The 14842-nt window shown below is 36.5% G+C and overlaps 1 protein-coding gene across 1 annotated transcript; it reads right to left on the reverse strand.

Moving 5' to 3' along the window:
* Nucleotides 1-260: 260 nt before the first annotated feature.
* Nucleotides 261-10148, reverse strand: LOC107266335 (neural/ectodermal development factor IMP-L2). Its single transcript, XM_015736709.2, has 7 exons — nt 10017-10148; nt 4553-4768; nt 3557-3621; nt 3021-3105; nt 2042-2231; nt 1029-1348; nt 261-869 (listed from the first exon to the last, which is right to left on the reverse strand). Exons 2-7 carry the CDS (start codon nt 4766-4768, stop codon nt 849-851), a joined length of 897 nt encoding a protein of 298 aa, XP_015592195.1. The 5' UTR covers nt 10017-10148; the 3' UTR covers nt 261-848.
* Between the last annotated feature and the right edge of the window lie 4694 nt (nt 10149-14842).

Consider the following 14842-nt stretch of genomic DNA (forward strand, 5'->3'; position numbering starts at 1 on the left):
TGAATACATTGAAAAGAATCACGTTATTTTTTATATAATTGGTATTTAGAAGAAAAAAAATTACATAAATTACATTGAAACGGATGTACCAGTTATGGAAAATAATTGAGCCAATTGTTTAATCTTTGAAAAGTACATTTATTTAGTAAGCTTCGCCTTATCATTAAGCACAACGTATTTCTGTGGAGAAATTGAAAAAAAAATAAATAAAAAAAGATATATATGGTGGATACGAAATTAATACCATCGTTCAAAATTGATACGAGTATGAGAAAATGCATTTATTCGCTGGTAAGTACACGGGTTTTCTTAGCGATGGGAAATCGGTGAAGAGAAATATAATCGGCGACCTTAGCAGGTCCACGAGGTGCGCATTGCACTTTGAGGAACAACGAAGCGAAGAAGCACCGTGTATACATATCTTTATATATACGTGTAATATGTTTATAAGTAAAATAAATATATCATCCATATATATCTATACGTATACCGTAAAACAAGCTTCGTTGGTATATACATATATCTATAAATGTATCAAGCAGAGCGTAACGTTCTTTCTCTCCCCCTAAATGATAATTAAGTTAACGAGGCTGTACGATCTTAACAAATAAAGTTTCCTAATACTTAGTGACTAGACGATTCGTAGCGTTGATTTCCACGACGAATGCAGCTCGAGCATTAATTTCTCTTTTACAGCAGTGCACTTGCGGAATCGGTCCACTGCACAGTCAACTAATTACGACCTAGCTATTTCAAATTATTAATTAATTAAAAAAAAAACTAAACAAAGTACTGCAGAGGCCCAAATATCTTAGCTTTCGGTTTCCATCGCATCTCTACCACGTCCCCTAGCTCTGGTTGTCGTCGTTCTGAAAGAGAAAAAGAAAAACTTAATTCACTCATCCGATTTGCTGCTGCAGACTCGTACGAGGGTTCTGGAATTATCACGTATCTCGAGTTTTTGTGCTCTTGGTGTGATTCACTTTGGCAACCGTGGACTCTTTATTTACTTTATTGTAATACCGTACCAAGATCGGGTAGAGGAAGGTGGTGGAGGCGTCCTCTTCTCTATCGGTTCTTGCTACACAAGTGAAGCCACCCATGTCGTTCCATTCAAGAGGATAGATGACCAGCTCGCCGCTTCCCAGGACTTTGTAGCGCGGATTGGTCGATGATACTATGGCCCTCTCGTTATTGTCCAACCAGAACGTGCGAGGTCGAGGTCTGCCACTTGCACGACATGGGAGAACAACGGTGGACCCTATGGGGGCCATCATGATCGGGGAATGCAAGGTTATCCTGGGTCGACTTTCTGCGCCGCAACTGCTGCCGTTGCCCTTTTCGAGTTCTGCGGGAAGTAAGATAGTATTTTAAGTAAGTAATATTTTGTCGTTTGATTGCGTCATTTAATTGTTTTGTATAGAGAGAGAAAGAAATAGTAAACTATCGCTCATTAATGTTGGTTTGATTTTGTCTCGTGACTTTGATTATTACAGATCTTATATCTCGATGTATTTTTTTAAATCAATTTCAATATCATGGTTATGAAGTCAGTACAAGCATACACAACACTGTCCAGACCTGGCGGCTTGTTATTATGAAACAAAGGCGGAGGAAAGTATAATAAATTTTGTGCCGGATCAAGTTCGGAATTAACAAGCGCTTGCGTCAGCGATAAGAAGAGGTCAGAAACAATTCGACAGATAACACAGAGAATTGCACCTCATCCAATTCGTTGGGCGATGTGCAATCAGTGAGCAATCCTCTTTGCTTCTTCAATTCGACGTGAAGAAGTAATTGGACGAGTATCGATTTAGTTCGATTATTGACTTCGAGACTGCTCGTTTGAAATAAGTCTGTGATATGAAAAATTATTACTTTGTCAATTCAAGCATAAGTTACGCTTATTGTTTTTTCGTATGAGAGTAACTGAAGAAATCGGTAAGTTATTAAAACAGATGACTAGGTTTTTTTTATATACCTATACTGATAACACTGTGACTTTAATTAAGATAAAATTATTATTATTTTTCCCTCTTACCATTAACTAAAAGCATGGTAGGATTTGATAAGGCAGTACGACTTCCGGACATGGCAGCGCAATGGATAAGACCACGATCCCTTGGGGATGCACATTCGATGACAAGCTTTGATCTGGTCCTGGCAACTCCACCCCAAGTATTCGAAGATCCTTCCATATCGGCTACGCTATTTCCCACGAGCTCCTCCAGCTACAATAGACGTACACGAGTTCAATTGCAATGCTTGCATCTTCAATTTCGACGAATCGTACATATGGCTGTTTGTATTTGGGTTATATGAAACGTTAGGTACCTGGTGGCACCTGGCGGAAATTTCAAGTATTACGAAGAGCATAGGAGAAATGCCGGAGCACGAAAACCGTTAGCGACCCAATCAAAATAATTATTTTACAAATATTGTATAAACATCAAACCTCCTTTGAATGTTTTATCGATGTGAAAATAAATCTTGATAAAAATATTAATTTTAGTCAATGCGATCCTCACGCGCCAATAATGTTATTTAAAATGTGCAAAGTGATCCAGGTTATCAACCATTGATACTACACGTAATGGAAGCAATGCTACATAATTGAACTTTTCCTTGAATAGGGAGCGAGGAAAAGATTGGTGCACATGAGATTTTTCATTATCGGTCAAAAAATCAATTCGCAAGATAAACGAATTATCGGGAACGTCGCAGGCATTTGAGCTGATTGAATTCTGGCGGACTTTCTCGAAAGAGAATTTTTGCGCCAAGACTGAGGGTGAGAAAATTGAATGGCGTCGTTTCTCTACGGCTTTGAATCGCTGAGAATGGTGGGGAGGTTCCGTTTAAGGATTCACCTAGTGGGGAGGAAAATGGTAGTACTTAGGGGCTACTGAGAGTGGAAGTGGGGGGTTCAGGGGTTCATGCAGGATCGGGAGATGGGAAAAGACGAGAAAAAGAAAAAGGATACTCGCACAGTCATCGAGAAGTGATCTGCTGGGATTACTGACCTGCCTCAATGGTTCGCCACCGTGAAGCCAATAAATTTGCGGAGCAGGGCTGCCAATTGCCTCGCATTCCAATTCGACTCTGGCCCTATAAAAAGTAAGGATTATTTTTTTTTATTGACTACTGCAAGAGACAACTGTAATGTATTGAATTATTTTTTAAGTAGTTCAATCAAATCGAACCGGTTATTGGTAGATCAGAAATTCTTTTATGAATTGTCATTTGATGGAGATGATTTATGACTGTTTCTCAAGTACAAAAAAATACTTCGTACAAGTTATAGTCGGGACGTGACATCAGTTGCACTTTGAGGGGCCATCTCCTTCGCGAACTTAAACGTAAATAAGTCCCCTCAAAGTGGAACTTTTGATGCTTATTAATCTTGTGTGCTGTTTTTACTTTTAGTGACGCAATATATATTGTCACATGTATATTTAATTACTGTGAACATATAACATAGTATGAAATTGAAGGACGCGACTGATATTTCCCAAGTAAAATTAAGAAAGAGCAGGAGATCGTTTTTCAACTTTCTTACCTAGCAGGAATGTTCAAAGCGCCCGGTGGACTTTTTGGCATCTGGACCCATTCCCTATTTCCACCCTGAAAAAATGTTATACAATAGATTTAAAAAATATTCCATTTCCTAGAATCAAGTATATATATATACAAAGGTATAGAAAAATCGATACAGGTCTGATAAGATGCAAGTCACTTTTAAGGAAAATTTTCAATATTTTTATGAAACCTTGTTCACTCTTATTATTTAACAGATTGTGTTCCATAAGACGATACAACATATTAATTGATTATTTATATTCTCAATCACTATCTAACGCATCAGTGCATAAATTCTTGAGCAAAAATCTATAGTTGATTTAAATAAAATTTTGTAAAATAAAAAAACGAAACGCTAAAGTTTCCATGACATTCGATACTCGAATTCCATTCTTGAATTGTGCTGAGACTCGTGGGAATTATTAATAATTGTTTATACGGCACTATAATAAGACGAAATGTGCTGACTTCGTCCACTAATTTCTACAGTTACAAAAATCAAAGGCATTTCTCACGTGAGAAATAAAAATAAATTTCTTTAATTCACGACTGAGCTATAATAGCCACTTTATTCCCTGAAAAGCAGGATTAAAGTAGCATTTTATTCCCGCATATTTGGTTTTCCCGCAAATTTACTTTATTCCCGCAAATTTACTTTATTCCCGCAAAATTTTGAAATTTTTTTTTTATTTTGAAAATTTTTGAAAGTTTTGAAAAGGTGAAAAATTTAAAAATTTTGAATTTTTTGAATATTTGAAAAAACGTATATTTCCATCATAATGACGGTGGCTGATTTGGTTCCACTTTTCAGGTAACTAAGTGGCTATTATAGCTCAGTCGTCAATAAAGCACTATATGTAACACGAGAGTAAAGCCGGTTATTCCCTCGGGTGATTTAATCGCGGGAATAATCAACGACTTTACTCCCTTGTTGCATAATGTACTATTTTAATTTCATTATACAAACAAAAGTTACCTGAAATCTACTTTTGGATTTGCCGTTGCTACGACTCTGCGTGACAATCACAGGTGGTACTAGTGCAATGTCCTGGTCAATTTCATTTTCCTCAATAACAGCCTGTTCCACAGGATCCTCCGGAGTATGTTCACGCAAGAAGGTCATCGGGCTGCCCAGAGTACTTCCGGCAGTGAACAAGAAACCCACGAGAGCAGTTAGCACGTAAAGACGCATCTGATAAAACGAAAAATTTTTGTTAAAATAAAAATTTTCAAAAATATTCGAAACTTCGAACGGACCAGTGACGTCCTCACTTTAAAAATTCAATTAACGTGACCATCGAGCGAAGCCTGACAAAAAGTCCAGGACTTCCTGGTATACAAGGAAGCTTTCTTAAAAGCACTCTCGATGGTAATAGTTGAACCCGGAAGTGGCAACGCAACGTAATAACTTGGACGGTAAAGTCAAAAGACTGACTCCCGTAGCTCCCTCCCCTACTATGGTGCCCTAATACCTTATTTCCAAGAAAAAAAGTCCCTAGGGACTCGAAGCATTAAATATTTCTCAGAAGAAGAAGAGGGGGGACCAAAGATCCCTTTTTCCAGTTAATCAATAAACATATAACAGCCTTTATCAAGGTCCGAGATATCGTCCTCGCTTGGTTACAAGTTCATTCGTATATGGTTACCGGATGTCAGGTCAATGCGGAAGTGCAACGTATGATGACAATTTTTTTTTGTTATCAGACCAACCTAACCTACACTTTCATATTGATTCGGTAACCTCCAAAGATTGTGATTTTAATATTAAAATTTAAAAATACCGATATATCGATCGATTGTCAGTTGGTTCATAACCTCAAAAAGCAATTCGAGAGAAAGTCAGACGACTTTGACAGCCTCGAAAAATCCTCCGAAATATCAGATGGAATAAGAACTAAAGGAACAAACGTGCCAGGTCCGACGAGAAAGAATAATTTAAACACCCGTAATACCTGGAAGCCGATTGCAATCATCTTTATTCAGCATCCGACTTCGGAGAAATTTCAATGAGCCACGTGTATCTACCGCTTACAAGAGTTATGCAAACCTTAACCCAGTTTCGCGAAACTTCGTCTGAATATTAAGGAATGCTCGTCCGTCGGTCATATACAATATACATATACATATATCAGACGTTCAAATGCATTCGTTGCATTCGTAGAGCCTATGTCCTGCATACGTAATGACATATTGCTTCGATATGCTAAATACGCATAGACAGTGTATAAGTGAGAAATACATAAGGAGCATACATAATAATGACAATACCATTTTTTTTTTATTTTGAGATGGCAATTTTTTTTTATTTCGTCAATAACAATTTTTCAGGCCTAACTTCACTTTCTTGACACTCTACTGGTTTATCATAGTTTTTTTTTTTTAATACTTATAGCTCAGACAAATTCAACATGGGAGTCCACGTGTGCTTAACTTTACGTGTAAATTCAAAAAATTGCCAATTCTGGCTGCCTAGTCCATTAGAATAATCGTACGATTTGTAATTCCGAGAAGAATTTTCGGGAATAAATTTGTAGTTTTTATATTCCCAAAAAAAGCAATGTCCACGATTCCTGAAAGTCTATTCCAATATCTTCTCAAGAAACTTCTCGTATGTTCCTATTTTCCTCGTACGATATTATCCGCTTTTTTTTTTATCTACGTATATATATATTGCATATATTTCTCTTCTACAAAGACATTATAATAATGTTTGAAGTCTTTCTTAATCAATTAAAAAAAGATTCTCCGATAACATCGACAGTTCAACAATCTTCAATCGATCGAGTGCCACAAAGTACAGATAAATAAAAAAAATTCGTGTATTCCACAAATCGCAAAAATTCACCAAATTTTAAATTCAAAAAAAATAATACCCAATATCGCACGGAATAAAAAAAAATCCAACGAGCATAACGATTGAAGCGAAAATTTTTTTTTTCGAAAATCCCCAAAAAATTTTTGCACAACTTTTGAAAAGCAAGTCTATAAAAAGTCTTTAAAAAAGAAGATCAAAAAGCAAAGAACAGAAAAGACCGTAGTTGAACCTTCGACAGACCCCTCCCTACTCCCCCCCTTATTTCCTCTTAAGAAGGAAGGAGAAAACTGCCTGATTCCACGTAGCCAGTAATTTTCTCATTTAAGTGCCCAACAGTGATGAGAGAGAGACTGTGTCTGCGAGGGCCCTGAAGACGATTAGATATGGTGACACACCCACCCCCATTGACGTCATAGGGCCCCCCAGTTCCCTGCCCCCCTTAAGTCCCCCGTATATAACTCAAAGCCGGACAAGTCTCGACCGGCAGCCTCGAGGAAGTCGTAGATACTCGGATAACACGGACTCCCATACCTGTCAGGTCTGGTTATAATGACTGGCCGTAGTAAACTGCTTCCCAGGGCTATTCAACCTCCCATGTAAGATTAACGTAGGATAGTCTGGGATCCCTTGGGACTTAAAAGGATCAGTCCCAAAAGAGGGACTTCTTTCCCCACCTTCTTATAATATCCTCATCTTCCCCCACTCCCTCTTCTCGTTTCACTCAACTTTTTTCAATACTCGCGCTCATCCAATCAGCCATTGACTAATTGGACTCTTTGGGGGGGCCAGTCGTACGATAACTTTCGATAAGTCCCAAAAATTAATGACGGGATAACCCGCCGTACTTTTTCATTCATTTTTATGGATTAATTTTAGAGCCAACATTTTTGGGCCCAATTTTTATTAACTGACGAGGGGATACTCGCGTTCTTATGTCTTGCCGTTGCGCAATGAGCATAGGCGTAATCGTTACGTAGCTACTGTTAATCGGGTCTATTGCGTTATCGTGCTCCCGTTATACGTCATACTGTCAAACTACGTATGTAGGATGAGAGACTTGAACTTTACTCAATGCAAATTCGTCACCTTCGTAAGCGATGTGATAAAAGAATAGGTACGTCGGCCAACGGTAACCCTACGTTACTGAGGTACTCTAGGAGTGATCCTGGTCGGAATTTAATTTTCAAAATTCAAAAAGCCCGGCTCGGCCTGTTCAGCTTGGATAAAGACACAGTCGGATCCGGGACTTGCGAATGTAAATCTTGACTATGGAAAACAATGAGATTGAGGAATCGAAACAAATTTTCCAAAAATTCGTGAATCGAATTTTTTTTTAACATTTACTCTATTACACGAATTACTCGGATACCCTTTAACGAAAGTCAATAAATTGATATTCAATTTTTATATACATATTACTATGATTTGCACTGATTGCGAACTGTCAAAAAAGAAATATTGAACTCGTGCATCAATCCTTTTGAGACAAGGCTGACTATGACGTAAGATAAAGAGATCATTAGTCCCGTGATAAACTGATAGGCACACACGAGTCATTGATACTCGGGCGAAGTGTTACTCGGAACGAGAAAGAATAATTCCCATGACGAAGCGCGGCTACGTGTTACGCGACTCGGTATAAATTAGTAGGCAATTCAGTTAATTATTAATACCGGGAATACGTATCAATTGCATTGGGCGTGACTACAAATCAATTACGTTAATAAAACGGAGATTGAGGCACCCTGATAATCGAGGGTTCTTCTTTGCTTTGTCTTCGACAGTCAAATTCACGTTGAATTCACGTTCCTCGCATATCTGGGCAGTTTTAGTGATGCTACCGTAGGCTAATAGAGTGTATATATATGTGGCACGATGTTACTATTATAGTCAAAGCGCGCGTGAGTCGACTATACTATATAGCTAACCTAAAGAGAAGCTGAAAAATCTTTAAGGCTAATTAAGATTCTCACTATGATTATGTAATTAGTTAATATATGCGATGACTTCAAATTGACTGACTCAGTTAATTTATCCAATAGTGAATTTTACTCGGAAATCAAATAGATGATAGTCGATATAGGTCAGGAATAATTAATTTACAGAAAAGTCTGTTCTTTGCATGTATATAGGGCTGCAGCTGCTGTACAGGAGCTTATCAAATGAGATAGTAATAAAAAGTGATTTGAGGTAAAGAGTGAAGTCATCGAATAAAATTGATATACATTTATCGTATACGATATTAAATAAGATTTGGCAATGAATACGAATGAAATATTATGGTTGGAGTATGGAAATTAATGAAAACTTGATAAATTAATTAATCAATTAAGTGAATATAGAATATTAGCATAACTCGTGTTAGGCTGCTTAACATAAACGGAGATTTTTTTTATAATTAAAAAAAAAAACGTGTCAGATAAAATATTGTTGAGTATGAAAAAAGATAGTATACGAATAATTAACTACGTAATTGCTTAATTAGATTTAAAAAAAAGCCTTAATCACATTTTTTTTCTATGGACGCGATAAAACAAGACAATTTGAGTGCAGTAGCCATTTTATGCAATTGTAAAGCGCAACTATGAAAAAATGTAGAAATTTTCTTTTCGTTTTTTTTAAGTCTACTGATTTTCACGGCAGCCGATATCAATTAGAAAAACGTGGTTAAAAAATTGCCTGAAATCGACGTAACCTCCAAAAAGAAAATCTTAGGGAGATAATATTTTTTGAAAAATTATAACGAAACTTGATGTCCAAAATAATATTACGTTTAAACGAAGCTTTGATAATTTGTAGAAAATTGTCAAATTGTTATGTAATAGGTACGTGGAAGACATCAAGGAAATCTGAATGGCTGCTCAGACGCAGCGTGACCGTCTCTCTGTTAGCATTCGGTATAATGTAGCTATAGTACAGAACGACCACGAACAGGTCATAAACCTTCGTCTACTAGGTTGCGGCCAGCGAATGAGAAATACATTTTCGTCGCGTAGCCACGAGTCCGTTAACAAAAGGATAAAATAACAAAATGTTCTCAGAAATTCGCGTACACCTTGCATTTTTTTTCCTACTGTCCGATTCCTTCCCCCTCTCCGGCCACATTTCCATCTTACGACAGACCTAAACTCAAGGGATGATGCAACACGATGGTCAAGTTGCTCCGCGGTAGATTACCTCAGCCAAAAGCATCTATTTAAGGGCCAATAAAATAATCTGCTACGATAAATAATTATATGCATATATAACGTACACAGGATGATGCATCATATGACGAAGTTAATGAGTAGCCATGTTTGTTAAGAAACAAACAAAAATACTCTGATTAACGTAACACAATCTCCATATCACAATGTAATCATACGATTATGCCCTCAGCTGGACCTCTTGTTGGACGATAATCAGAGAGCAATTCAATGTTGTATTAGTAATTAGCGATAATGACAATAATTCTGATAATCGAATCGCGTTATCTACTAGTTTTGATGATTAGGAATTATTTATTTATTTTTTTCCTCACTTATCTCCCAACTTTATATCAAATCGAGAACGTAACCTGTACGTTGTCACCAGTCGGTATTAGTAGACAGAAAGTGAGGTTAGTTTGACTTTATCGAAAACTTACCTTGCTGTTCTGTAACCTGCCCGCGTCGAAGGTATGATTTTAAGTGTTGGAGTGTTTCTTAGCGAAGAAGGTAAACCTGGTGGTTTCTGAGAGGCGAAACGAGAACTGGCGAGTGGAGGGTTGCTGTCGGCACATTTATACGTTTCAAATGTAACAATCTGCATCCCTCGCTTGGTGCTGATTGGTTGTCGGTACAGAAGAGTGGGGGCTTCGTTACTGGGGAGACCGATTGAATTTGTCACCCATACGCTCGTCGGCTACACGAGCTTGCTATGCATGACACTCTTTCTCGTATACATTATTTGCACCCTTGCACGTACCTTTATTCGACTGTTTGATTTCTTGGAAAGTTCTGCCTTCGTATTACTGTTGGTTGTCAAAGTTATCGATCGTAAATTAACTTTGAATTTACAGGAACAGTCGACAAAGACTTTGGGTAGCACTGCGTTCAATGAATACTGGAGACTCGCGGCGAAATTCCCAGCAGGCCCTTTTGACCGTTAAAAAGAGCGGGAGGAGCATGGAATTTGAAAAGTTATTAGTCAACGTGTCAATAGGAATGAGAGTTTTAATTTGTCTAGGTCGTTAGACGTTTTCACGAGATTTTGTCGTTTTTAATAAATGTGAAAATAATTTTTATTTAATTTTATTAATTAATTGCTGCGATTTATTAGGTTAGGTTATGGAAACTCTTGGATATTATCTGCGTCTATAGAAATGTGTTTGTTGTTGTTATTCACTTGGAAGTCCAATGTCATATTTGATGTTTACATACGAAATGTTAATGACTTTTTGGAAATTCGCTATGACTATTGATGCATATCTTAGTTCACAACTTTTTCGTGAAAGTTAGGTCGGATTACGAAATCTTCTAGATTTAAATATTCAAGTCTAGTCAAACTGATCGTCGTGTTGATACGTAGAAAGAATCGTGTATCAAATGAAATCGTGACTAATTTTTATTCCCAATAAATTCCAAATTTTGACATATGTAATTCAATATTATAAGATAAATTATTACAGTTTTTCATATTAATTCAACACAGCTCAAACATCCTGAGAATGTCCCTTGGACGTCTTTTGGACGTGTAAACGTCCTATGTATATACCACGGTTATTTCGTGCTGTATAAAATCGTGTGAGTATACATTGCAAATATATAATTGATTATCAAAATTAATAACTGAATAAGATTTTTGAATTATTATTTTATACTAATATAAAATATATCACAGGTCATCGCGTTATATAATATGTCCGTAAAAAAATATAACAGTGTAAAAATAATATCTTGCTACTCTAATACTTTTTTTAACGTAGCTTTGAAAATTGGCATGGAAAAAAGCCACTATGATATTCAAAATGATATTCAATTAGAGGTTACATAAAAAATGTTATCATAACCAAATTTGCGTAATGTTAATTAGTCATCTTATTATATTTTTTTTACGTGCAAAAAAAGCAAATTCGAAAATCACTTTATCTTAACTTAATACGCAAAAATATTATGGATCATCCCACGATGATATCTTTTCTTTCCAATACAACTGATTCTAATATTAATATTCTATTACACAGCTGTTACGTAATCCTTTATATATTACTCGTTGCGCGTCTTTAAATATTCACAGATTATTATCATAATTCCAATCAATTTAAAATCTGCCGACGGAAATCTGAGAATGAACTGCCTATGCTCTAAACTTGGCAATCGTTGTCAAATGCAAACCTGCATTAACAAGTGAATCGTTATAAATATTTATGGCTATTGCAATTAATCGTCATAGTCATCGTCACGTAGAATCAGATTTGAATTATCGAGCACAATAATAATCGTAACCGTTATGACAACAAATCAAAAAATTATAGGTACGTGTCGTTATACCATTAAATAATTGTCGTCTTTTTTTTGTTAAAAAAACAATATTTTATATATAATAAACAACGCATAAATCAAGTATTTAAAATAAAGGTATAAAACCTCGAGTAATCTGAGAATCGTGATTTCCATTTATCCCAATCATCATGATGGTCACATTTAATATAATATTGTAAAATGAACGACCTAAAAAATCGCCGGTCTCACCATGCGTTATGCGCCTTTAGTCACGATGCGAATCGTACGGAATGTGCGAATAGTCACGCAGTCTTCTCAATGACAATTCTAAAGGAACCTGCCCAGGTCAGTCGTACGCCACTTTAGTCTGGTGCATTAGATTCCTGACTGGTAGATCTTCCATGGATTAACAAGCTCTACCAATCGGGGATCTGCTTTATGAAAATTCGGCCAATCAGGAGTCAGATAGACTAGGCGTACATGTCGTTACGACTAACCTAGAAAGGTTCCCTAATAGCTGTACGATTCAATGATCGCTTGGATAAAAAAGCTGTTGGAAAGAAAATTGCGGGTAAGACAAGATCAAAGGAGAATATATAATTTAGTTTTGTAAGAATCGTAGGGAATAGCGAATTGGGCACAGGGATAGAGAACCGTGTGATTGAATATTAAGACTGAGGATTATTAAGGGAAGGTCTTGGGAATTCTGAAAGTATGCGAATGGGTGACGTGCAGTCTCCCGCGTACTCTGGTATCGGTCGGTAAAGAAGTTCTTGCGGAATCTTAGATTTCTATCTGGAAATGCATGTTATCTTGAATAAGACTGTGTCTTGAATTCTTAGAAGGAGACATTAATGATATGCTTACGGCATCGTGGTGTCGAGTTTGATCCACTATTTCTTGGAGATAATTTTAATACGTGATTACGAAATTTTTCGTCTCTACTTTTCCTGGTAACGTTTTGATATTCAGAACCGAATTTCTTTTTGTCGAGTATCTCCTGTAGCTTTGCCTTGGTCAAAAATTTAGCTACGCCGTGAGATCGGTATTAGTTTCAGGGACTAGCTCTTCATGGTTTAGAATGCTAAAGAATCCCCTGAATCTAACACTGGTATTGCGGATTGACTATTTCGATATCCTGTATACTTTCAGACTGCCTGATAATCAGCAACGGTTATGCAATTTGTCTGCGAAGGACGCCACCCGGGGAGATAACAATATGCTATTTGAATTACCATTAGCTTGACTCTTGAAAATTAGCGGAGTGATTCAGTGGCATCTGCTCTCGTTTGAATTATCCGCTATTTTTTTTAAGTAGGTGGCGAGTCTGCTGGGTGTCGAGATTACGGCGGTTCGTGCTTGTTTCGTCTGCTATGAATTTCGAAATAACCTTTACGATTGGGGTCTAATATAGTGTGGTGATTTCTATAGTTTTCTCAGTTAATGGGCGTCTTCTTTCAATAGAGCTAAATTATTGAATGTTCCCTAATTCAAAAAAAAAGACTAACAACCAATCAGTTCATGGCAGATATCAATATTTATTTACTAACGACTTATTAACTGTAACTGGATTATTTCAGATGCAATCGACAAAATTCTCTGTTTTTTTCTCCTAATTCTACAGACTAAATTACAAGCTGCTAACACTATCTCCTCCATATCCATTACCCTTGCTCCATAAGTATCTCAACGCTCAAAATAAACGATGAATAATTCACAATTTCAAGATTCCATCAAGGTACGAAACTCATGTATAATTCCTATAAAATGTCAACCGGAAGTTTCCATGATGCAATATTATTATCAGTTTACAACCGATTCTAACGTCAAAAAACACTTAATAAAAGATTACAATTTTAAATAGGACACGGTCACTGCCAGCCAATCAAGATGTTCCTAGAGAAGACGTAAATTCGTAGTACACTGAGGAAGACTCGTCATTGGCCAATATTAACAACGCCAATTTCTCTCACGCTAATTGAGTAATAGTTATCCATTTCCGCGAATGAAAAGACGCGTGACAATCTGACAATAAATTATAATAGAGTGCGAAAAGAAATATATACTTATACATATGACACTAGCGCACACTCGCTGGAGTAGGTATCTTATTACCCAAGAGTAAGCATCATTAGGGAGTAAACGCATATTAAAAAATTAATTTTATTTTTAAAAAATCACACCACTTAGTTTACTGCGTACGCAGCATACAGTCATTCGGCAGGTATTTAATGTCTTGGACATCGAAGTCATTGACATTTAATTGAGTAAGTAAACTTCGATAGAGTTCAGTGTCCCAGAACAAATGTTGTCTGACCGAATTCCACGTATAAATACGATATTACATCACGATTGTTAGAGATTGATTTGGTAACCAATTATTGAAGTATCTCTTCCTAGAACCCTCTCTTGTCTAATATTTACAGCGTGTATCCATCTCACGTTACGAGCAGCAACGATAACCTGAATAGGCGATACATTAACTCATATTATTAATCCACGACAATTGTCAGCTATTATTATATTCAATTTCGGTGCAAGGAACTTCACTAATAACCAATAATTGTCTTGTATAAATTCGTATTGTCGAAGGATCGTGGCTTTCGAATGTAACTCAATGAAAAGGGAAACGTTCGTTTAATCCTGTATTATCCGTCCAAATAGCCCCCCGTCGAATTTAATATCATGCCAATTAAAAGATATTGAACGAAATTAATTCTTATCAATTTCATCGTTTGAAATTAATTGATTGCTGTTTGTTCTATTTACATGTGTCATCTTTTATTGCGGACGTCACACGTAACGTACATGCGATCTTTGTAAGGGTTAAAACAATATTTAGCGATTGCACAGAATTTCTGTAGTCCAGTATTGCATTTTTAGGCATAAAGTTAGTGTATGTAATTTACTATGTATACTTTGAATATTATACATATTGTTTAGCTAGTTTATTGATTCTGTGTATAGCGTAGGCAGTATGTATGCTATT

This window comes from Cephus cinctus, unplaced genomic scaffold (genome assembly GCF_000341935.2).
Source record: "Cephus cinctus unplaced genomic scaffold, Ccin1 Ccin1_scaffold0307, whole genome shotgun sequence".
NCBI lineage: Eukaryota > Metazoa > Arthropoda > Insecta > Hymenoptera > Cephidae > Cephus > Cephus cinctus.